Source organism: Trichechus manatus, unplaced genomic scaffold, assembly GCF_000243295.1.
Source record: "Trichechus manatus latirostris isolate Lorelei unplaced genomic scaffold, TriManLat1.0 scaffold00042, whole genome shotgun sequence".
Taxonomy (NCBI): domain Eukaryota; kingdom Metazoa; phylum Chordata; class Mammalia; order Sirenia; family Trichechidae; genus Trichechus; species Trichechus manatus.
The window spans coordinates 10,886,244-10,912,354 of record NW_004443978.1 but is presented as its reverse complement, the minus strand read 5'-3'; the positions used below and the strand labels follow the sequence as shown (position 1 = coordinate 10,912,354).

Here is a 26,111-nt window from a genome sequence, read left to right as displayed (position 1 = left end):
TTTGGGCACCTTCTCCTTTTTTGCCCTGGTTGGGGATCCCCTCTCCTTTTTTGCCCTGATTTTGGGCACCTTCTCCTTTTTTGCCCTGGTTGGGGGTCCCCTCTCCTTTTCTGCCCTGGTTGGGGGTCCCCTCTCCTTTTCTGCCCTGGTTGGGGGTCCCCTCTCCTTTTTTACCCTGGTTGGGGGTCCCCTCTCCTTTTTTGCCCTGGTTGGGGGTCCCCTCTCCTTTTTTGCCCTGCTTCTGGGTCCCCTCTGCCTTTTTGCCCTGATTTTGGGTCCCCTCAGCCTTTTTCCCTTGGTTCTGGACCCCTTCTGCCTTTTTGCCCTGGTTGGGGGTCCCCTCCACTTTTCTGCCCTGATTCTGGGCACCCTCTGCCTTTTTGCCCTGATTCTGGGTCCCCTCGGTCTTTTTGCCTTGGTTGGGAGTTCCCTCTGCCTTTCTGCCCTGGTTCTGTGTTCCTTCCAGCTTTCTGCCCTGGTTAGGGGTTCCCTCTGTCTTTTTGCCCTGAGCTGTGCCAGTGGCTGGGGCACTGGCCTTTGCGCCCACGGGGGGCACAGCCACCATAGGCACCTCCTTGGGAGCAGCTTCCAAGACAGCAGCCTTCGAGGTGAGAACCTGGATGGAATTCACTATAGGACTGAATGCTGGTTCCACCTTTGCCACTTTTTTCTCCTTCTTCTTTTTGTCTTTAGGGGAGGGGGCTGGCTTTTCTTGGGGCATGGCTGGTACTGTGGCTACAGGGGTAATAACCATGTGGGACTGGACGGGGGTTGGCGTCACTGTCACAGAAGAGGCCCGCACTGTTTCTTTGAGAAGGATGGTCACATTGGGGGCTGGCTCGTGCTCAGGTATCTTCCCGTTGGGTTTCTCTTCCTTTTTCTTGGTCTTTCCTTTCTTCTCCACTGTTTTCTCCTTCTTTTTCTTCTCCACTTTCAGGTGATGAGTTTTCGCCATCTCCTTGCGCTGGTTCGCAAGGGCTTCTTCATACGACGTCTCCTTCATGGAGAAAGTCGACACTAGGAAGATGCCGATGGCAGAGACAACCATGAATCCGCCAAACACCACGACCCCCAAGGTCTGCGTGTCGTAAATATCCATCCTGGCTTGCTTTCCTTTCACCTGTCAAATACATACACAGAGATTAATCTTGTGTCGAAATGGAGGCATTGGGCAGTTTCCAGCCCCACTCCCTGCACCAAACTTAAGGTTCCATTAATTCTTTCTTCAGACTTATAAATTTAGAAAAGAAGCAAACACAGGTAATCTCTGATGTCATGCATTACTGCCTGCCCCTCTTTAGAAGTGAGCAATTTTTACCCAAGCCATGGGAAGTCCCTATTAGTGGCGGGAGATACGAAGTAACAGTAGAGAGATGGCAATGTGTTCACTGGGGCAGGTAACATCCAGCAGACTCAGAGGTCAGTATCTCAATTCAAGATGTTCTCCACCACACATGACCACAAGTGCAGACCAGGTGTGGGACAATGCGGAGTGGCAGGGACAGGGGCAAAAATGTCCCACCTGAATTAGGGAGCAGGTGCCACCCAGCCATAGTCGAATGTTGAGGAAATGTGGGCACGGTGTTGATGGATCTTTTGATTTTTCACGTTAGGCCAGAAATTTTCTTCCCTCAACGTGAAATCGACTGATTGAAAAAAACACCACGAGCCACCTAATATCTATCTGTAGGCTTTTGGCCACGTGCATTCTGGCCAGCAAGTGCCCAGTGTGCCATCTCTGCTCTGCTGCCTCCCTCTCCCCTAGTGCCATAAACTACTCAAAGACCTTTCCATCATGATCCTGAAAAGTGATCAAAAATTTGGGAGGGAAAATGGTCTTTTGCCAATGATAACTCTTAAGGAGTCTTAGAAGCTGCAATTACGTACTGGGAAACAGGAAAATCGGTCTTGGAGAGCCCATCAAATGACAGATTCCATGTCTGGAATCACACAGAGGGGAGAGAGAAGGGGCCCTGTGCCTGGTGACACACCCTGAACCTAGAGGATGACCCGCCCACCAAAGTCCAAAGGGTCCCAGGCAGCCAGGTCACACCTCCTTGGCTGACAGCCCAGGTTACATTCGACTTCAGGGAAAGCGTCAAGAGATGCCTCTGTTTATTTATTTGTATACATCCAGGCTTTATTAACTACCGTTGATGCTATTACCACATTCCCAGTCCCCTGAACTGGAAAGAGTGAAAAGCAGAGCCTAGCTCCCCCAAAGAAAATTGGCGATGGAATCAGTGAACAGAACGGGAGCACGGGAAGGGTGGATGAGGGTGGTGGAAAGGAGGAGAGGGGATGGGCCTCCTCTGGCATTACCCTCCAAGGTCTTGAGATGCTGTGTGTGGTAGGTCAAGTCTGGACTTGTTAGTGGCTTAAAAGCTGAGATTACTTTTCCAACTGGAGTGGGGGAGAGAAATAAGAGTGGGAATTGCTAAACAACGACCATGAAATCCAAATTCTGACATTACAGCATTTGAAAGAATTTTAACTGTCTAGGCATTATGTTCTCAGAAAATCACCCTACCACAAAACACACAATTTCGCTGTCCCTTTCTAACAAAAACCCTTACAAGAAGGGGGTTTCATGCCTTCGCTATGAGACCTTCCCACCACCAGCTCTCTCCACGTTGACAGCTACATCACCTACAGCTATAATGTGTACTTCACCCTCAGTGTGCCAGACCCACATCAAGCTTTTCATTGTGGTTGTAACCTCTGCAAATGAAATGTGCCGTGAGCTTGTGAAGGCCTTCTAATCCTAGGCAACGTAGCATTTATGTTTTCAAGTGGATTCTGACCTCTGGCCATAGGTATGGAGAGCCGTGATTCAGAGCAAGGGCTCCCTCATATATGATAATCAAGAGAGGGCGTCACAAGTTAACCTTACCAGGAACACACACGCGAGCTAGGAATTGAAAGAGAAATCTGCGCCCTGCTCAGCCTTGGATCAACCCAGCAACAGGGCAGGGAAAAACAGGCTCGAAATGTTCTATGGTCAACCCCCATTCCTTGTGGGAATCCACCAATGGTAACTCTAGGTCCTCTCAAGGACCTCTTAGATCTTCACTAAAGGGGACCCGTTCAGGAACAAAAACCACATTATAACCACTATATCCAGCTCTATTCGGATGACAAAATTCCTTTAAAACATTCCCCTTCTCCAGAGGTCGACTAACACCAGGGGCCTGGGTCACCCTGGCCAAGGCTCCGTGACAGTTATGTGCTTGAGGGGTGGTCTCCGAGGGAGCCGCCCTCGGCAGCGGTCACCAGACCCAGGCGCCCTGGGCGACCACCTACCAAGTGTGGCGGGTGCACCCGAGGACTGCACAGCTCTGTTTCCGCTCATGGTTTACAGCTTCTAAGCTTGGGCAGAAAAGCCAGGGTTGGAAAACCAGCCTTCAATCTCAGCCAAGTTGGGCAAACATGTGATACAAAAATACTTCCTCTGTTGGGAGCACATTATGGAGAAAAGCAAACTTGGGAGAAGACATTCCCTCTGCTATCCACACAAATGTATGTTTTATGGCAGCACAAATGCTGTCTCCCAACTTGTGCAGAGCGGGTTGCTTAAAAAATTACATCCCCACCACTAATTCCTGAGTTAGAATATTTTAAATGAAATCTTTCACAGGAACATGAAAAGCCCTAGTCTTAACATTTAAGGATAAGACAAGATCACTAACACCAAAGAAATCTAAATGAAAAACAGCCTTTCTGCTGCTCTGCTGAGGCAGGCTGAGCAGAGTGTAAACCCTGTGCTAGGAGACGCTCACCCGGAGGAAGGATAAACCCAGATATGCCTCTCCAATACGCTCTTGAGATCCACATTCCCCACTCTGATAAAAGGACTTGCATTAGCGATCTCCCCTGGGGTTCCCTCAAGTGCCATGCTCGCGTGGACAAAGAATTAGGCCAGATGTGGCCTACCCACACCTTGTACAGCCTAATCACAAAGAACCTACCTTTGGTAAATTCCAGAAACGTCTATGATACACGTAACTTTACTTACTTGTTATTGCTACCCTTATGCTGGTGTATGCTTAGGGTGCAAGGCAAAAAGATAATAAAAAGACCCACAAGAGGAGGACGTAGGCTGTACCCAGAGCTGCGGCAGTGGGGGGAGGGCTGAGGGGTTACTTAAAGGCTGAACTGGCTGAAACCCACCTCTAGTGTTCTGAGGTGAAGTGTTTAACTCAGGAGAATGGCTGTTCTGTTCTTAGAGGGTAAGAACTCAGAGAACAAAAATAAGTGGAAGCCCCATCCTCCTTGGACATGGAATACATTTGTTAACTCTCGTGGTCCCAACAAAGCCAGTTCAGTCCACTTTGGCAATGGCAATGTGGGTAGGTTCTGTGAAAGGACCCTCACCAGCAAGCCAGGGACCTGGTCTCATCACTAACCAACTGCTCCATTCGGAGAGGCCAAGTGGTAGGACTGTGCTGGGGGGTGCGGGGTGTTGCCAAAGAGAAGCTTCCAATGGATTTTCTGGGCACACATTGACTTATCAGGAAGGTACAAAAATAAAACAGAATGATAATAAAACAGACCCGGTTGATATGGCTGTATCACTAGATTCTAATTTTTAAGTATTATGAAATATTTCAAACATAGAAAGAGTAAAGAGGAAAATACCATGAGTGTCTACTGACCAACCACCCAGGATTTAACAAATCCTAAAATTTTGCCACATTTATTTCAGATATTTAAAAAAGAAATAAAGCATCATCTCTCCTTCCAGAGAGAACAGACCCTGAATGTGTGTCATTCACCATTTCCATTAGGGTTTGTGCTCCATATGCAAAATATAACATTGGTTTGCATGCTGGTAATTGTTATGTAAATGATATATCACAGGTGTTATTGGGTAACATTTTTTTGGAGAGGGCTGAACTTCGTTTCTGAGATTTGTAAAGATACACATAGCTTTAGTCCATTGTTTTAACTCCTATATTGTATAACAAGGCCACAAATAACTATCCATACTCTTATGATGGGCACTGAAGTTTGGGTGTTCTGCTATTCACATTAAACTGTATACCAGCACCCCTGTGCCCATGTGCACAAATTTATTTAGGAGATACACCTAGAACTAGACTTTTTGGGTCACAGGGTAGCACAGCTACTGAACCAGATGTGGCCAAGTTGCTCCCCAGGGTGGGCATGCCCGTTTATGTTCCCTACAGCAGTGCAGCCAAGGCCCTCCTTTCTCCACATCTCCAACATTTGCTTTGTCAAACTTTAAGAAAGGAGCCAGTCAGACGAGTGTGAAAGGGCATTTCCATGTTTACTGGCCTTTCAGGCCTCTTTTATTGGTGTTACCTGTTCAGTCTTTGCCCATTTTTCTACTGTGTTGCCATTTTTTTTTATTCTGATCTGTAGGTGTTCTTTACGTATTTTGAATATGAATCATTTGTTGTTTTAGATGTGCTGAAATGTGTGGTTTCTTTTTCAACTGCTGTGTTGTATTGTTTGATATAGAAGTTTTTTCTTTATTTTGACATAATCAAATTTACTATTTGCCTTTATGGTTTGTCATTCTTAATAGCTTCTGCCAAAGTCATAAATAGAACCTGTCCTACTTTTTTTTTTTTTTTTTTAGGGAAGACAGTGTCCCTTTCCTATAAATAATTGTTCATTTATGTTTGATAGAAGCAATGCATTCCTAAAGGTCAAAACTCAAACAGAACTAAGAGGCGTGCAGTAAAAAAATCTCCCGGAAGCCCCTGACCACAGCCACCCAACTCCTTCCTGAAGGTAACCATAGAGGTCACTTTATGTTTAGAGGTTATTTTCTTCTGTAAGCTCCAGAGTAACATTCTAGACCATTAGATTTGTAATCACCTGGAACTTTTGTATATGGCAGAATGTACTGTTACAACTTTCCCCATCAGTTTAATCACCCAGCACCATTTCCTGACTATTCTTTCCCCCATAGACTTACAGTTATCTCTGTAACATCAAATTTAAAAGATGCATCTATCAGTTTCTGGACTTTACACTTCGTTCTACTGGTATACTTATCTATGCCCTGCGTGATAACCATATTCTTGGCCTCTGTATCCACCCAAAAGAACTCTACTGGAATTTTTATTTGAATTACACTAATTTATAGATTAACATCAGGAGAACTGACATTTATACAATATGGCATCTTCTCGTCAATAAACATGGTATAGAATAGCACTATGCTTAGTCAAATGTTCTTTTATAACTTTCAGATAGTTTTTATGATTTTCTTTATAAAAAAAAAACTTCTTTGTTAAGATTATTGCTAATTTTAAATGTATTTGAAAATGATCCTTTGTAAATTATTTTTTTCTATTCTCCAGTTATAAACAACCAGCAAAGTTATTCACTTTTGCATATGTATTGTTTATCTGGCTATTATACTAAACTCTTTATTAAAAATCCACGAGGAGTTTGTAATTTCTTGAATTTTACTTGTCAAGAATTGTCCATGAAAAAGACAGTATTGCTTCTTGTTCTCTAAGCCACATTCTCTCTCTTCTTTTTCTTGTCTACAAAGCTGAGAACTCAAGACCCAGTGCTGAACAGAGACAGCAGGAGGGGCTTCCTCATTCATAAATTTTCATGAAATTCTTCAGTGTTTCACTATTAGATGTTCTGAGGGTAGGTTTTTGGTAGAAATCTTTTATCAGGTTAAGTAGCTATCTACTATTCCTATTTACCTTTTTTTAAAAATAACTGTCAACTGATTTTTAGCAAATGCTTTTTCTTTACCAATTGACATTTTCTCCTTTAATCTGGATAATGCACTGAGCTGCTGTCAGGTTGACCCCACACTCATGGCAATTCCATGCCTAATGGGATAGGACCATTGTGATCCACAGGGTTTTCACTGGCTGACTTTCGAAGCAGATCATCAGGCCTTTCTTTCTAGCCTGTGAATTACAATTATATACATTCTAACATCAGCATAGGTGGTTTTTATTGTAAAATCGCTTCTTGATTCCAGTTCTTTTATTTTTTAATACATTGCCAGATTTGATTTGTTCACATTTTTTTGTGGGATTTATGTGTGTTCCTAATACGAGGAAAATTACAGGTCATTCTCAGACTGTTCATATCTGGTCTTGGTATCGAGGTCATTCTAGTCTCATAAAGTGAGCTAAGGATCATCCTTTTCTTCCTGTATTTTGGAAAGGTTTTGTGTAAAGTTGGGATTATCTGTTTGCAGGTTTAGAAGAACTTGTCTGTAAAACTGTCAGGAACTAGTGTTTCAGGATCATTTCTTGGAAGTGGGGGTGCGGGTAGAGGGCTGATTTTTAACTGCTGATTCAATTTCAACGATGATTCTAGAACCAGCTTTTGGGTTTGTGATCCAACCTGTATAATTGGTTTTTATTATTCCTTCCTCCAGCTTCCAATGGTTCACTTTTAACTTCTTGAAATGGACATTTATAAATTTTTAGTCCTTTCTCCTCTAGCAAATATTTAAGGCAATGAATTTCCCTCTAAGTATGACCATAGCTTCATTCAAAAAGCTGTGGTGGCCAGTATTTTCACTGTTGATCAGTTATAATTATTTTCTAGTTCCCGTATGATTTCTTCTTTGACCCATTTGTTGGCAGTGTCTTTAACTTTCCTAACATACTGGGGGACAGGAGCTTGAATTGTTGTCACTGATAATTCCTAATTTAACTTCACTATCCTCAGAGAATATGCTGTGTGAAAGTCTAGCTCTCTGATTATGTTTTCAGACTTTTAACCACGATCCGGAAAAATAAATTTTTATGTGACCCAGGACACATACATATGTAGAAGAAAACTTTCATAAACAATAACTCAATCTTAGTATATGTGAATACACTGGATTTTCCTATGTCATCAAAAAATTAAAAAAGGTTTTTCCACAACCAACTAAATTGACTTTAAGACCCAGTAATCAGTTAGGCCTACAGTTTGAAAACACTGATTTAGAATATGATATTTGGTGAAATTCTGCTACATTGTGGTCAATTTTTTATAAATACATGTGTTCTCTACGGAGTACAGGGTTCTATGTGTAGCGTCAGTTCAAGTTTAATAATCTTCTATAGAACCTTACTATCTTTTTGCCTGTTTCATCTAACAGCTATTAAGAGCTCTTAAAACCTCCCACTATGATCATGGACTTAGCAATTTCTCCTTGGAATCTGTCAATTTTTGCATTATTTGGAGGTCACTGGGTGACTATAAGATCAAAATTGTTCCTGGTGAAGTACTTGTTGCCCTTCTCCCCATTATGTAGTGACCCTCTTTATCCCTAATAATAAATGCTTTTTGCATTAAAGTCTAGTTTCTCTGATTATCAAATTTATACCAACTGTCCTTGGGGTTACTAATATTGGCCTGAAATATTTTTCTGTTCTTTAGTTTCAACCTTTCTGTGTTCTTATTTTAAATGCAACTCTTACAAATGGCATACGGCTGGATTTTAAGACCAATGTGTCAATTTGTCTTTTTAACTGGTAAACTTAGTCCATCTAAGCTTTCATTATGATTTTCTATATAATTGGTTTCATTTACAGCCTCATTTTGTGCTTCCTATTTACAACACTTTTTCTTTGCTTATTTTCCCATTCTTTCTTCATTCTGTCGGATCATTCAAGTTTTATTTAGTTGCTCTTTTACTCTATGGTTTGGAAGTTATAAATTCTATTTCCACATTTTTAGTGAGTAACCCAAAAAAAAAAACCAAAAAACAAAACCCAAATCCATTGCTGTCTAGTCGATTCCGGCTCATAGTGACCCTATAGGGCAGAGTAGACTGCTCCATAGGGCTTCCAAGGCTATAAATCTTCACAGACTAAACTGCCCTTTTTTAGTGAGCACCTTTTTCAAAAAGAGCCCTGGTGGCACAATGGTTAAGTGTCCGGCTGTTAAGTGAAAGGTTGGCAGTTAGAACCCACCCAATCTTTGGCAATCTGCTCCCATGAAGATCACAGCCTAGCAAACTCTATGAGGCAGTTCTACGCTGTCACATGGGGTTGCTCTGAGTCGAAAAGTGACTTGATGGCACCTAAATATGTATAATTATAATGCTTTTTACATTTCTAACACACACACTTGACCTAATTTTACCAATACCTCCAGCCTCCTCCCCGGCAGTAGAAGAACCACAGAAGGCCTTGACTCCAGTACTCTTCTACTGGCATAAATTGACATATGCTCTACTCGTTTTTTCCACCTCGATGCAGCTCCCCTACCCTCCTCGCCCCACATACCTGGAACTAATGGTCGTCTTGTTCCAGATACCTGATGCTTACTTGTTTAAATTTACCCAAATGTTTACCAGTTTATTCGCCCATCACTGCTTCTTGCATCCCACTCCTTCATTCTGAGTCTTCTTTCTTCCTAATCCTTGGCTAGTTCTTCGAGCAAAGGTCTGTCCCTGATAAACTTTCTGTGCCCATAAAGCCATGAAAAAACATATTTCATCCTCATTCTTCATTGATAGATTTAAGTGAGTATAGAATTCCCCGTGAGGGTGAGGGGAGTGACTGAGACCAGAGGCATTAAGCTGACCCTGGATACTCTCACTGCTTTGAAAATATTTTGTCTCCTGGCTTTTGTTGTTATTACTGTTTAGAAACATACTTTCAGCTAATTTATCGCTGCTTTATAATAGTAAAAAATCCCACTGCTGTCCAGTTGATTTTGACTCATAGCGACACTACAGGACAGAGTAGAACTGTCCCGTAGGGCTTCCAAGGCTGTAATCTTTATGGAAGCAGACTGCCACATCTTTCTCCCTCAGAGTGGCTGGTAGGTTCGAACCGAAGACCTTTTGGTTAGCAGCTGAGTGCTTAACCACTGTGCAACCAGGGCTCCTTTCCTTCATAATACCTGTTTCTCATTGCTTCTAAGATCCATCTTTGGGGTTCTAAGGGTTCAATGAAATATTTTTAAGGTATGCATTTATTTTTAATTTATCTTATTCAAAGTCACTGTACTTTCTGAATTTGAGAAGTAGTGTTTTTCATCAATTCTGGAAAGCCCTTTGCCATTAGTTCTTTGAAAACTGTCTTAGCCCTATTCTTTCCTGGTAGGACTACTAGTCGGACCTCGATCTCATTGTGCTACCATTTGGAAAAACTCCTCAGACATATGCGCCACTTTGCTAATTCTCTTCAACTAAGTCTAACCAGCTCTGTAATCAGTCCTTTGAACTATTTATTTTTTCAAGTCTGCCTGTTTTTATTTTTTTAATGGTTCTTTTTTTTAATTTTCTGTTTTTATTACCTCCTTTTATAACTTTTTAATAGTGATTTCATACTATGAATTCATCTTTAGTGGGGCTTAACAGTGGAAATCCTATACAAGCTGAGTGTGGGCTTGTTTCTGTAAGAGTTGTTTTATCTTTGCTTCAACTAAGCCCCCAGGGAAATCAGCATCCAAGTATTAAGTTTTATAATATGCATGGCCTCCTGTTATAAATTCTCAGGAGAGACTTTTACTCCCTGGCTTCAGGACAAAATAGATAAGCTCTTGCATGCCATCTCCCAGTGCCACTGGGCAGACACTTTTTCTAGTGTGAGTGGAGGCTCAGTTTTCAATCCCTACCTTAACCCACTGCCACTGAGTCCACTCCGAGTCACAGGAACCCTATAGGACAGGGTAGAACTGCCCCATAGGGTTTCCAAGGCTCTAATCTTACAGAAGCAGACTGCCACATCTTTCTCCCGGAGAGCAGACGGTGGCTTCAAACCACAGACCTTTTGGTTAGCAGCCGAACGCTTTAACCACTGTGCCACCAGGGCTCCTTATCCCTACCTTAGACAAGCACAAAGCTGACAAAGACAATTTTGGCTGCAGATACCCCACCCACACTCCAGGGTCCGTTTACTCCCAGTCACCCCCCTCATCCCATGCTTACGGCCTCCGGCAGTCTCTTTTACTACCTTGTAAATTCAGCTATGCTTTTAAAGAATGTTTATTAACTTTAACATTTTTAAGTGTTTGGAGAAGAGTTTTCAGATGTCTAATCTAAAATTTTAAGTGTAATCTCTGACTTTTTTATCCAAAGAAACTACGAGAAAATGCAGTAATTTATTTCATGTTATAAGAAACTGGAAATATAGTAACTTTCTACTTTAAAGAAACAATGCTACTCCTTTTAAAGAAGGATTGAAACTCTAAAAATAGAAATGTATTCTGTTACAAGCCTTTGTTTATTCATCAGGCATTTCAGATTCAATTTCTGTGCCTGAGGAAAAAAAATAAAGAACTGATATGTTTTTGTGTTTCTCCAAAATAACTGTCTTTGGGAAACTAGACACTTAAGCAGACCTAGATCTTCTGAGAGCTTACAAGTTCACCTTATTAATAAAGACAGCATGCCTAGAAGGTAGGAATCAAGAATCCTAATTTTTCAAAATGAACACGAGCAATTAAGGTATGCTAGCCCAGAACAGAATCCTTTGGCACTGTGTCCAATCAAAACTTAGCACATCAACAAGCACTCAGTAAGTGTTTGCTAAATGAACAGGCTCCTAAATATCAAATCAGGACAGTATTCACTAATTTATATGGCTGCCCTATAAAGACCAAATCTAAACAGAAAAACACAGGTAGCCCACATGGAGGAAAATAATGCACACCACAGAGTTTTATACATTTTGGGAGTTACTTCTTGGTTTCTCACAATTTTTATGCCGTCATTTAAGTTTATGCTATTATCTTTAACGTTCTGCAGGGTGATTTTATCCAGCAACCTCGCCAAACTCATAATAATTCTAGTGACACATCTGTAGATGTTTTTGAATTTTCTACATATATAAGCATATCGCCTATGAGTGGCAGTTTTGTTCCTTTTTACCCAATCTTAGTATCTTCTTCATTTTTCTTGCCTGTTGGGACAGGGTAAGACCTGTAACACAGTGGTGAAGAGAAGGAATGACAGCAGGGCATCCTGCTTTTCCTGATCTCAAAGGGAAAGCTTCAAGATGTTCACAAAAAGTAGCCATCCAAGGTAAGACAATTGGTCTCTATTTGCCTGGAGCAACAGAGGAAGGACAGTCAGGAATAGGAGGAGGATATGCAATGTGTGGCTAACTGCCTCCATGAACAACTGACTCCTTTGCCACGAGACCAGAAGAACTAAGTGGTGTCTGGCTACTATTACTGAACACTTTGATCAAAGATTCTGCAGAAGAATCCTGATAGAAAGGGGAAAATGCAGAAGAGAATTTCAAATTCTCATGGACTCTAGACTTCCTGGAGCCATGCAGGCTGGATAAACCCCTGAAACTATTGCCCTGAGATAATCTTTAAACTTTAAACCCAAAATATCCCCTGAAGTCTTCTTAAAACCAAACCAAAGTTTAGCTTAACTAGTAAAAGATGTCTGCCTTGAGCATTATGCTCTTAAAAACTATCTATATTGTATCAAACTGACAACAAAAAGATTAGACAGGGACCTTAGGGGGCAGTGAATTTATGTTAACGGGGGACGAACAACTCAGAAAAGGAGGGTGAGAATGGTTGCACAACTCGAGAACATAATCAATGTCACTGAATTGTACATGTAGAAACAATTTATTCTCAATGACAACAAAATAAATTTAAAAAAAAAAAGATATTTGCAATAGGATTTTTTTTTTTTGGAGAGATCCTTTATCAGGTTAAAGAAGTTGCTTTTTATTCCTAGTTTGCCGTGAATAGATGTTGAATATTCGCCAATACTTTTTCTGTACTGGTTAAGATAATCATACTACTCTTCTCCTGTAATCTGTCAGCATGAAAGATGAACATATACTTATTTTTTATTGATAAACCAGGTATGCATTCCTAGGATAAATACGATTTAGTCATTTTTTTATACTGCTGGATTTGGTTTGTATTTTCGGGCGTGGAACTGATAATCATCTTCTCTGTCACAGTTCTTGTCAGGTTTTGTAACAAGGTTAGTTGGCATCCAGATGAGTGGAGAGTATTCCATCTTTTTCTACTTTTTTTTTTTTTAGAGTTTGTGAACAACTGGAATGCTCATTCTTTAAATGTTAAGTAGAGCTAACCAGGTCTGGTATTTTTTATGTGAAGACTACAGATCCAATTTCTTTGTTAATTATAAAACTATGCAGGTTTTCTATCTCTTCTTGGTTCCTTGTTAGTAAGTTTTATTTTTGTAGAAATCTATTTATGTTGTTAGAACTTGCAAAATTATTGCCATTATTTTCCACTATTATTTTTTTCTTTGACCTATAAATAAATACTAGAATTTCAAAAATTACCAAAATACAAGATTTTCTATTTATCTTTTTACTCATATTTCTAGTTTAACGGAATTGTGGTCAGACAACCTGCTCTGGGTAATTTCAATCCCTTGGTATTTGATGAAACTTAAGGCCCAGGATATGGGCAATCTTTGAAATTTTCCACAAGTGCTTAAAAGAATATATACTGATGGGCTGCAGCAGTTCATTTATACACGGTCACATGTAGACCACATTTCTAACTGTTCTAAAAGTTCTAACCCTTAGGGTGAGACAGTACACAATACTGGGGAAACCAGCACAACTGGTACAAGGAAAGGTCATGGAAGCTCCATAGACACATCCAAATTCCCTGAGGGACTGAACTGCTGGGTGGAGGGCTGTGGGGACCATGGTCTCAGGGAACATCTAGCTCAACTGGCATAACACAGTTTATAAAGACAATGTTCTACATTCTACCTTGGTGAGTAGCGTCTGGGGTCTTAAAAGCCTGTGAGCAGCCATCTAAGATACTCCACTGGTCTCACCCCTTCGGGAGCAAGAGAGAATGAAGAGAACAAGATACAAGCAAAAGATTAGTCCAAAGGACTAATGGACCACAGCTACCAAGGCCTCCACCAGACTGAGTCCAGTACAGCTAGATGGTGCCAGCTACCACCACTGACTGCTCTGACCGGGATCACAACAGAGGGTACTGGACAGAGCTGGAGAAGGATATAGAACAAAGTTCTAACACACACACAAAAGACCAGATTTACTGGCCTAAAAGAGACTGGAGAAACCCAGAAGAGTATGGCCCCCAGACACCGTTTTAGCTCAGTGGTGAAGTCACTTCCGAGGTTCACCGTTCAGCTGGGGATTGGATAGCCCCATAAAACAAAACGGGACTAATGAGGCACAGCAGTCCAGGGACAAGGACTAGAAGGCAGAAGGGGACAGGAAAGCTGGTGATAGGGAACCCAAGGTTGAGTAAGGAGTGTTGACATGTAGTGGGGTTGTTAACCATTGTCATAGGGCAACATTTGTACTAACTGTTTAATGAGAAACTATTTTGTTCTGTAAACCTTCATCTAAAGTGAGAATAACAGCACAACTGGAAGAGTGTAGTCGATGTCACTGAAGTGTGCATGCAGAAATTTTTGAAATGGTGTATCTTTGGCTATGTATATTTTTACAAAAAAAGAAAAAAGATCGAGAAGGGAGAGGGTTGACATGTTAACCAATGTGGGGTTGTTAACCAATGTCATAAAACAATATGTGTACTACTGTTTAACGAGAAGCTATTTGTTCTGTAAACCCTCACCTGAAGCACAATAAAAAAAAAAAAGTTCCAACCCTTATTAATTTTTGTCTGCTTAGCTGTCAGTTACTGAGAGAAATGTGCTAAAATTCTCTACTATAATTATAGATTGGACCATTTCTCGCAGTTTGTCAATTTTTTTCAGGCTATATTAATAGATACACATAAAAGATAAAAGTTTAAATTGCCCTATTTTCTAGCTTAACTGAACTTTTATCATTATGAAGTGACCTCTCTATAATGCTTTTCATGCTACAAAGTCTATTTTATAGAATATTAATATAACCACACCAATTTTCTTTAAAAAAGTATTTCCATGGCATATATATTCTTTACAAACAAAAAGTTTCATCCTTTCTGTACCTTGTAAACAGCACAAGAGTTGAATTTAAAAAATCCAGTTATGATATCTTTATGTTTTAAACAGCATAGTTAGTCAGTTTATATTTTATATGAATGCTGACATATTTGGGTTTTAATCTGTAATCTTATTTTGTGCTATTTTCCCACCTGTCCTGGGTTTCTTTTGGTCTTCTTTCTTATCTCTTTCTGGACTGTTTTTAAATCATTCCAATTTTCCCCCTTCTATTATTAGGGAAGTAATACTGTTTCTGTTCATTAGTAATTACCTTTAAAAAATAATAACATGCAGGTTCACAAAGTTCAAAGTTAAACACAGCCTTGATACTCCTTCACTAGTTCCATTACCCCTTCCATCTCAGACGTTGTTATTTTCGTGTATTTAATTCTATCCTTTTTTAGCCCCCCCCCATTATTATTATTATTTTATGTTTGTTTAGATTTTACCAAATACTTAACACCTTCTTTACTCTTCATTGGAAACCCTATGGGACAGTTCTACCCTGTCCTATAGGGCTGCTGTGCGTCACAACTGACTCGATAGCTCCGAGTTTCTTGGTTACTCTTCACTGCTTGTCACATCTTACTCTCCACCAGGCATCACCTTCGTCTCACCTGAAGAATATCCCTGAGAGCTTCCTTTAGCGAAGATCTGTCAGTAATTAACTGTCTTGGTTTTTTGTCTTAAAATCATCTTCACCCTCACTCTTTATTTTTTCCGCTGGTTGCTGTATCACTATACTGTCTACATGCAGATTTATTTTCATTTATGCTGCTTGGGTTTTTTTTCTCTTTCTTTCTTTCTCCCTTAATGGGGTCTCATCCATTCTGGAAAATTCTGTCATTATCTCTTCAAACACTGGCTATATCCCATGATCTCTCTCCTCTCCTGGAACCCCAAGAGGCATACTTCTCAGTTCGTCCTCCCTGAGTCTTAACTGGTCTTACAAATTACCCATCCATCTGGTTCTCTAAGATGATTTCTGTCTGTTTCTTTTGCTCTAGCTCCAGTTCACTAATTCTCCTCAGTTATATCTAATCTGCTGGTAAACTTACCTACTGGGTTTTTAATTCTAATTATTAAACTTTCCACGTCTAGAAGTTGTACCTAGTTGCTTTTTCAAATTTGCTAGGTTATTTTAAATCTAGTAAGTACCAGTATTGTTTTATAATCTGGGCTAACTATATTAAAAACATGTCTGTTTTTGCTGGCCCTCATTCCCGGCGCCTTCTATCTTTTGTGTTCAGTTATTCCTAACTATGTATGGACTGCTCCTTTTCCTTTGAAATTTACACCTAGGGATTCTCTGAGCCTAGGGCAAAGGTGCAGGCCTTCAAAGATCTCCTTGCTTCCAACTGGCCCAGAGGCACTATCTGTCCGGGTCAACTCTAAAATAAAGACCCTCATGTGATCTGCATGAGGGACAACTTGTGAGTGAGACTTCTCAGGGTGTTCCTTCCCTCCCACCCTGCCTCTGCTACACACCAGGGCAACTTTCCTTGGAGGGTCCTAGGAGGAAGGGGGAGAGGCTTATTTCTGATTCACCCTGAATGTACAGTAGGTGGGGGTCCCAGCTCTAAGGGGTTGCGGAGTGTCCCCCAGCAACACTGCAGTTAGTTTTCTAGTTCACCAAATGCCCTCGGGGTGGCTTGCCCTCCTGGGTTACTTCTTTCACTGAGATTCCAGCTCCCTGCTATCTTCCTTGATATCTTCTCAGCCATTCAATGATTTCCAGAAGGTACTTTTTATCTGTTATCTAGCTCCAAGTCAGGAGATTGGTCCAGACTACCTACTCCCTGCCATGTTTAAACCAAACCCCTTGCCACAGAGTCGGTCCCAACTCATAGCGACCCAGGTTTAAGCTACTGTTATTTGAGACTGTTGTCACTCGTAGCCAAATCAAGTATCAACCAACCAAGCTCTTAAAGAGAAAAAGGGTATCATCACTGCTATGCCACAGGATGGCTGGCTGTGCAGAGAGATTTCCAAATCTAAACATGGCCATACCTGGACCCCAGGAGGAGAGGAGACTGCAGTGTCACACACCACCCAGGACCCGGGGTTGGCACCAGGCAGGGAGTCCAGGAGGTGGGCGGATCTTCAGAATAGAAGCATGTGGGCCAGGGCTGAAGGAGGCCTGACTTTTGATTCCTTTGTTTTTAAGAAATCCACTTGTTAACACTCCTTAAGGGAAAGAGTCTGATGAGAGCTCAATCTTGAGATCAAAGCTCTGCTGACCTCCTCCCTTCCATTAACTCCTGTGAGGAGCTACCTTTCTCCTACAAGGACATGTGGCTAACAGCCCACATCCACTCACTGCCAACAAAATCTGACCCTGCATCCTTTTCACAAGCCCTCTGCAAAGACCCATTTTTGATTCATGGATTCCCTGGGCAAAGGACTCCCATCTCCATGACAAAGGAGAGCTTCAGCACGAGTTATTTCTTATTTATTATCAATGGTAACTCAAACTTCATTCCGGTTGCTTTTTAAAGCCAGTCATTTTGTAATATACCCCAAGCTCTCACACACTGCTGGCAAGAGCGTAAATTAGCACAAGCACTTTGGGAAAAAAGCCTGGCACTTTCTTCTAAAGCTGAGCATATACCTCCTTACGGTCCTGCAATTCCACTCCTAGGCACAGACTAAATAGAAATGTGTACAAGGGTCACCAAAAGACAGAGGCAGGACTGTTTATGGCAGTATTATTTATAATAACCCCAAACTGGAAGTTATCCAAGTATCCACTTACAGTAAAATGGATAAAGTGTGATATACTCACACACTGGAATACTACCCAACAATGAGAATGAACAAATGAACTACAACTACCCCAACAATATGGATGAATGTTGAGTGAAAAACACAAAAGAGTATGTAATATGATTCCATTTACATAAAGTTCAAAGGCAGGCAAAACTAACCCTTGATGTTAGAAATCAGAAGACCAGTTACCCTTGTGGACAGACAGCAACTGGAAGGGGGTGCAGAGGCGGCTCTGGGGGGAAGAGATGGGAATGCTGTTTGTCGGTCTGCTGGTTAAATACGTGTGTCAGTCTGTGGACATGCACTGAGCTGTAGACTCATGACAATGCATTTCTCCGTAAATATATTTACTTCAGTAAAGAGTTGAATACATATATGTCATCTTTGGTAGGAAAACGTATCACGTGGATCTTGAAGAAGGACACCTTTAATGCCTGAAGAATCTCTGCTATGGAATACTTTACTGCCACCACCGCCTGGCTCTCTCACATCACTGCCCCTGCCAGTGAGAGGAAACAGCAGGGACCTAGTCGAGGTGGGTAGGCATCCTCTCAACCAGGGCAGTGACTTAACAGTGCCACAGACTTCACTCTCCATGTGACCACATTAAACGCACTATTCGCCTGTCCCTTTTAAAATCTCACACTACACAAAGACGCACGTGCTTCCAACTTCAGAGAAAAGCGACTTAAGGCAGAAAAGAGTGGCTGGGCTTCAAAGTCCAGTGGCTAAAGTTGACCTTACCAATGTCCTAACACATCACTAATGAGACATCATTAAGTTTTTCAATAATTCATTATTCTTTGACATTGACTCCTTCCCTCAATCACTGAGACTACTATTAAATTCTGAAAATTACAGATCTTCTTTCTAATGACTACAAATAACCTAGAACAAGAAAATAAAAATGTATTAAACAGAAATGAAGCTGCTGCTAATCCCTATTCAGGATCAGCCTTACTTTGGAAAAAAAAAAAAACAAAAAACTGTTTTTGATTTTATTGCGTTGTACATTTTAACTACTGAACGAGAAGTTCCAGAAAAACATACCACCTGGGCTTGGGGCCAGAACAAGACTCCTTCACCTTTCCACACCGACCCATTAGGAAGGGCTGGGATCTGGGTCTATTTTTCTTCGCCTAAAAGCAAATGTGCTAAGAGAGGAGAAGAAAAGAAGGGGGACTAGGCCTGGAATCAACCAGCCTGCCTGGACCACCTTCCTCCACCTCACCAGGCTGTCACGCAAAAGTCCTGCCAGAGAAAGAAAACTGCCAGAGGCGGGGCAGGAGATTAACTTTATCAATTGCTCTTACTCCATAGTCTGACAAAGTCCAGCCAAGAGAAGAGAGAATGTAATGTCAATTAAAGAAAAGAATTCTCCCTCCTACCACTAAAGGAACAATTTTTGCTCATTAGACACAAAGCCCACCTCTTTTCGGAGCAAGCCAGCATACTGCTCACACCAAAAATAATGTTTTGTTTCCTGGTGACTATCGTCACCGAGATGCTCCCTTACTCTGCCAGCCCCACCAAATGCTCATTAGCTGCACCCGGAAGGAGAGGATGTTCCTGCCGTTTCTCCTCAGAACAGTGAGAGACCTGGGAGGGGCCCAGTCCAACAGGCTGCTGTGGGGGACGTGGTAGATACGTGCAACCGGTCTGGAGACGGAGGGCACCTGCCCGGGAGACAGCAAACACCCAGTCGTGCCCTTGGGTCCCTTCAAGCTCCAGGTTCCAGCAGTGAAGGGATGGTAAGCCTTGACAGCGCCCTTCATGCAGGCTGCTGTCAGTTTCTCGACGGGGGCTGAGCTGGAGGTGATCCAAAAACCACTCGCATTTGGCTCTGGACTATGTTTTTGTATTTATATTTGATGCTCTAGGAATCCAGACTATCTCAGACTAAATAATAAGATGTGCACAGAACACGCACACTAGAAAATACCCTCTCCGTTAGCTCAGCAAAAGATGGGCATCTGCTTTGTGCAGTCACTGTCCCAGGCGGTCAGCAATCTTTGGCAGCTCAGCTGGCCAGCCCCCGGGTGCTGTCCAGCCCCTCCTCGCGCTGATGCTGGGATGGACAGTGCCCCCCCAGGGTTGCTAATACCCAAGCAGGTAACAGATGTCAGGGTCAGATCTGGTGAACGAGAGAGCAGTGCCCTGCCCAGAAAGGCTGTCCACAGTCACTGGCTGCCACACAAGGAAGCACACGTGGTGTGGCCAGAAATTCCCACTTTCCCAAGAGAACCCAAAATCTAGATTTAATAATAATAATAAACTTCATTTTAAAATGGTATTTCCATTGTTTAATGGCCTGGATCTGGCCAAAGAACACACAGGTGCAGGCCAAGTTCAGGTCATGCCAGGTGCCAGTTTGGAGCCAGTCTTGGGACAGCCTACAATAGGCTTTCTGCATTCACACCTTGCTGGGGTAAGGGCACAGAATTAAAGGTTTTGGTTTAAGATCATCTTTTATTCCCACTTTTGAGTCAGCAAATAATATTTGTTATCACTATACCCAGCTGTTATCTTCCAGCACATTCTTAGTGGGCCTCTTCTCTGACTAATGAGAGATTCTCAGCTGCTCATCATTCGAGGTTCTTTTTTAAAGTTAACTTTGGTTTCACGGTGTCCTGCAGGGTACTAAAGCGAGCCCACTAGTAAAGCTAAGAATTCAAAAATCCTTCCCAAATACTATTTATCAAACAGATCCTTTCAAAGTTACACATAGTATAATGGAGTCCTGCAAAATAGCCACTTGCCCCAGAAACAATTTATGCCAGCCCAGTAAGAAAGCTCCACCATATCAGAATGTGTAACGTTTGGGCTTGGCAACTATTCCAGTCTTGCCAGAATAATCTAATTCTTTATAAATTAAACTTGCTTCCCATTGCTAGACGGGGGAGATACATGTTACTTACAACACTTAAAAGAAACACAGTAGGTATCTCTGGTTTTCAGACTTGGGAGTCTGGCTGCCTGTTTCGGGAGATTCATTCAGAATTTATCTGCCTAAGAAAAGTCTCAAGGAAGCCCCTGAGTTAATTTTCTATAATGCTAAATGGCTCTCCTTACCCAGGCTCTTTCATTTAGAATTAAATATTTACTTTCCCTATAAACCATATGCTTTCTATACCTATTTATTTTCCATGTTTGTTACATTTGGCCATTTTGACGCTATTGGTATTAGCTAAAAATCTCTCCTGGGCAGGGCGACTGTTTGTGTGCAATTTACAATCCACACACAGAGGAAGAATGCTTTCTAAATGTAACACCTTGCTGGGTTGAACCATAGGAACTAGTCAACTCTTTTTGACCTACAAAATGGGCAGCTTCATATGGGTCAACATAACATCTCTAAACAATCGAGAATGTTCAGAGAGCAGGAGCTACCTCTAGACTAGTGTTGACCAACAGAACTTTCTGTGATGAGAAAAGTGATCGAAATCTGTGCTGACCAATAATAAGGGGCTACTCCACACTAGTAATGGTGGCTAATGCGACTAAGAAACGGAATTTTTAATTTAGATTGTTTTAAGTTTAAATTTAAATAGCCACATGTGGCTAGTGGCTACATATTGGACAGCACAGTTCTAGACTGTAGCTTCTTTGGGCAAGAACTAGGTTCTCACTCACTTGTTTGTATTTACAGTGTTCCAAGGCCCAGCACACAGCAGGCATCTGACAAAGAGAGAAAATTAACAGTGCCTTTTTTTTTTCATTGCCACATTTTCAACTCACTACCCACCTTCCTTCTACTGACGTTTCATATTTCCGTGTCTTCCCTCAGGTAACTGCTGTTCCTGGAAGAGGGGAATTAACAGCCTTGCAGGTGAACATTTGGCAGGCCGTGCCCATACCACCTGGCAGCTGGCCTGATAATCGCCTGACCTGCCAGGCCTCAGCATTCTCATCCACTGAACGGGAACAACCACACCCGTCCTACAGAATGGGGTTGTTTAGAGGCCTAAATGCACGTCAAAGTCATAGAATCAGATTCTATAACAGTAAACTTTAAAAATAAAGTTGGCAGAACCCAAGGCTGAATAAGGACAGTGTTGATGTGTAGTGAGGTTGTTAACCATTGTCATAGGACAACGTGTACTAAGTGTTTAATGAGAAACTATTTTGTTCTGTACACTTTCTCTAAAATAAGAATAGCAGCACAACTGGAAGAGTGTAGTCGATGTCACTGAACTGTGCATGTAGAAATTTTGGAAATGGTATATCTTTGGCTATGTATATTTTCACCAAAAAAAAAAAAGGTCCAGAAGGGAGAGGGTTGACATGTCATGGGGTTGTTAACCAATGTCAGAAAACAATACGTGTACTACTGTTTAATGAGAAACTATTTGTTCCGTAAACCTTCACCTGAAGTACAATAAAAATAAAATAAAGTTGGCTCCTACTAGGACGGATAAGATAAAAAACAGAAAATAACAAACACCGGCGAAGATGTGGGGAAACTGTAACCCTTACCCACTGCTGGTGGGAATATAAAAAGGTACAGCCGTTATGGAAAACAGAACTACCATATGACCCAGCAATTCCACTCCTAGGTATATACCCAAAAGACCTGGAAGTAGAGAACTCAGAGACTCATACACCAATGTTCCTTGCAGGACTATTCACAACAGCCAAAAGGTGGAAACAACCCAAGTGCCCATCAACAGATGAATGAATAAACAAAATATGGTACATACATACGATGGACTACTACTCAGCCAGTAGGAGAAATGAAGTCTTCATACGCGCTACAATATGGATGGAGCTGGAGGACACGAGTGAGTGAAATGTGATGGAGCTGGAAGACACGCTGAGTGAAATAAGTCCAACACAAAAGGACAAATATTGTATGACCTTACTTGTATAAAAAAACAAGAAAAGGCAAATGTATAGAGACCAAAGTTGATTAATGGTTACCAGGCGGGAGGGATGAGGAAAGGGGGTGGTTAACAGTGATGAAATTTCACATTAAGGGTAGTGTTGCACATCTGATTACTGTTAACTGCTATCAACCTGTAAAAAGTTGAATTGGCAAAAGCTGTGTGATAGAAATATTTACAATGAGAAAAAAAAAAAAAAAGAGTAGCTGCTGAGACTGCTTATGTACAGCCAAAGGCCAAAGACCTCGTGGGATCTGGTTCCTTGATTTGGAGGTTTAGGGTCGTGGTTTCATGGGACATCCCAGTTAACTGGCCTAATAACATGTTTAGTGCTTCTGCTCTACCTCCTAGTCTGTTGGTAGCGCCTAGGGTCTTAAAAGCTTGCAAACTGCCATCCAAGGCACAACAATTGGTCTCTATTCACCTGGAGCAAGAGGAAGGAGAGTCAGGAAAAGGAGGAGGAAATGGAATGTATGGCTAATTGCCTCCATGAACAACTGCTTTCTTTGCCTTGAGACAAGAAGAACTGGATGGTGCCCAGCTACCATTACTGAACATTTTGATCAAAAATTCTATAGAAGAATCCTGATCAAAAGCAGGAAAATGCAGAAAAGAATTTCAAATGCTGATGGACTCTAGACTTTCTGGAGCCATGGAGGCTGGATGAACCCCTGGAACTACTGCCCTGAGATAATCTTTAAACCTTAAACCAAAAATATCCCCTGAAGTCTTCTTAAAACCATAGTTTAGCTTAACTAGTAAAAAAGCTCTGCCATGAGCATTATGCTCTTTTAAGAACTATCTATATGGTATCAAACCGGTAACAGTAACTCTAAAGATTAGATAGGAACCTTAGAGGGCAGTGAATTTATATGAATATGGGAGGAACAACTCAGAAAAGGAGCGAGAATGGATGCACAACTTGAAGAATGTAATCAGTGTCACTAAACGGTACGTGTAGAAACTGTTGAACTGGTGTATGTTTTGCTGGGCATATTCTCAACAACAATAATAAAAAAAAAATCAAGTTGGTTCAGTTTCATTTATTCCAACAGAGTTGGGTAACTATACAGAATATTTTAACAGGTATAGCTGTCTACTTCATTTAGTAAATATTTGTGTGTTGCAGGCCAGGCCTTAACCACTACAGGCCCAGGATGTACAAATATGGATAGCACAGTCTCTACTTTCATTAACTCTGACTATCCATTATTTTTTCCTCCCCGAATAGGATTTTAGCAAAAAAAAAAATCTGGTGTCTCCAAAGAACTGTTGACTCACTATGTGTCATTCATCTATTAGTTAGAGCTCCCAGGATAAAAGGACAAGTAAGAAGAATATGGGATCCTGACACTCAGAAAAGGTGTCCCTACTACTTAATCAATATGCCAATTGTATCATTTGTATTCAACCATTTAAACCAAGTTTGGAACTATATAATTATTGCAGCCTGTCTAGTTAGGGCTCATTTCAGCAGAGAGCATAATTGCTCAAATGTGACTTGATGATTCAAGATTTATTTAAAACTCTCCCATGTGAATATTTCTCCCAAAAAATATCCCTATGCCATGGTACCATCTAACTTCTCGATCTAACATCTTGAGAGGCTCAGAGGCTGATTCCTAACTATGAAAGAAAAGAGTTCTGTTAAAACTCTATCCACAGAGAACACCCTGCTTCCAAGATCCCTTTCTTATGCTCCCCACAACTTGGCCTTCCCCCACAGGCTTGCATGGCTCCACGTAAAGAGAAGACATAACCTACTTGGAGGCCTGCCCCCCGCCCCCCTCCTTTGCTTAACTAGAGAGACGTGGCATCTCCAGGACCTCAAAACCGGAAGCTTCTTTCTGAAAGGGAAACAGGTTGGCAGGCCACAGTGGGGCTGACCTTTACAAAGTTCATAAACAAATGAAGACATCACCACAGTAAGTAGCACACCATGGGGTCACGAGATTCTCGGGGTGTTAGATTAATGGGAAGTTAAGACAAACTAAGGCCAACAGAGAGAAAAGAGGGAGGCAGCGGTCGCGGAGGCTGCTCCCCAACTGAGTAGGGCTGGTGTAAAACGTGTAATGGTCACTCCTGGGAGTGCTGGACAGAAGACATGGGCCTCCCAAAAAGGGACACCCAGCAGCTGCAGTTCTGAAGGGATTCCTAGCCTGGGATGTGAGGATGAAACTGGTCCGAACTCCAGGTAACTGCTAACCAGATGCCCCCTACCCTAAGGGTCCCAGGACACTGAACCAAGACTGAAGGGGAAGGTTGCCAGGAACCTGGCTAGCCTTCTCCCAGAGGCAGTTCTTGGCAACCTCCAGTTTCATTTCCTTGGTGCTTCCCAGTCCCTCCTGACCTCCGACCTCCCTCCCAAAGGGAGGGATGGCCAAATTACCTTCTATTTGCGCAAGGTCCCAGTTTTTCCCAGCACTTCCCTGAGAGCCTCCCTCAACCCTATTGTGAGTGGGTAGCACTATCTCCAAGGTACAAATAAGCAAAGTGAGGTTCAGAGAGCTTCAGTGACTCCAGCAGACGGCAGGGTCAGCACGGGTGGCATATGGGGTAAATCTAGACCCTGTGCCTTCTGCAAGCCCTGCGCCCTAAAAGCTCATCTCCACGTTAACAGCCAAAACTTGTTGACTACTTCCTACATGTGCAAGGTCTTCACAGCTTTTCTCTGAAGTAAAAATGATGAGTAACCCTTTTTTAGACGGGGAAACTGAGACCAGGGGTGAAACCACTTGGCCAAGGTCAGCCTCTGAGGTGCGAGGACTTCAGAGTCCATTCTCTTTAACTTTTACACCATACGGAGCTACAACCGACGATTTATAACTTGGGGAAGGGGACCCTGAAATATCTGGGTTGCCCGACTGGAAGCACGGGCTCTTCCCCAGGGCAAAGCCCCGGAAAGCCTGGCAGGCTGGGGCGGACGCCAGCGCTCTTGGCCGGCTCGGCAGCGGTGCCTGCTTCCCCCAGGCCCTGGCACCGCCGGCCCATTTATGTGGCCACGGGCGGGGCGGACCAGGTAGGGTCCGGGGTGCCCGGTACCCACGCCGGCGCCCTCGCGCCGAGCTCCGCGCGGCCCCGCCGTGAAAACGGTGCCGCCGGCCCCGCCGCCAGGGGGAGCAGGGAGCCGCCTCCCGCACTCCGGGAAGTTGCCACCGCGGCCGCCCGGACCCCGGACGCGCCCCCGGTCTCCGCGCGGCGTCCCCCGCAGCCCCGCGACCCCAACCCGCCTCGTCGGGGAGCCGCTGTGACCCTCGAAGCACAGCCAAGCCGCAGCCCACAGCCGGCCGCGCTCAGCCCGCCGGCCCCTCATTCAATCTAACCTCCTCCCCATCGCCTCAGACGCCTTCCGCCCGCCCCCATCCCCCTCCGACCGGACTCCAGCCCGGCAACGTCATCCGGCGGCTTCCCGAAACTTAACCCCTTCCTCCGCCAGCTGTGCGCCGCCCCGCCCCACCGCCAACTTTCTTCGTCCAACTTCGGAGCGCGCGGCCGGCCCGACGGCCGGGCCGGGAAGGAGGTGTCCCACGTCGCGCCGCAGGCCGCCGCGGTCCCCGACGGCGAGGGGCGTGGGTCCA

The 26,111-nt window shown here is 42.8% G+C and overlaps 1 protein-coding gene across 2 annotated transcripts in view; it reads right to left on the bottom strand.

Annotated features, from left to right (window-relative positions):
• The window catches only part of RRBP1 (ribosome binding protein 1), a 75,207-nt gene that overhangs the window by 48,587 nt on the left and 509 nt on the right, over positions 1-26,111 (bottom strand). For both annotated transcript variants that reach the window (XM_023731414.1, XM_023731415.1), the window contains exon 2: positions 10-1,120. In XM_023731414.1, the coding sequence (XP_023587182.1) occupies positions 10-1,099 (1,090 nt within the window). In that variant the 5' untranslated portion in view covers positions 1,100-1,120. The remainder of the gene's footprint in view (positions 1-9; positions 1,121-26,111) is intronic.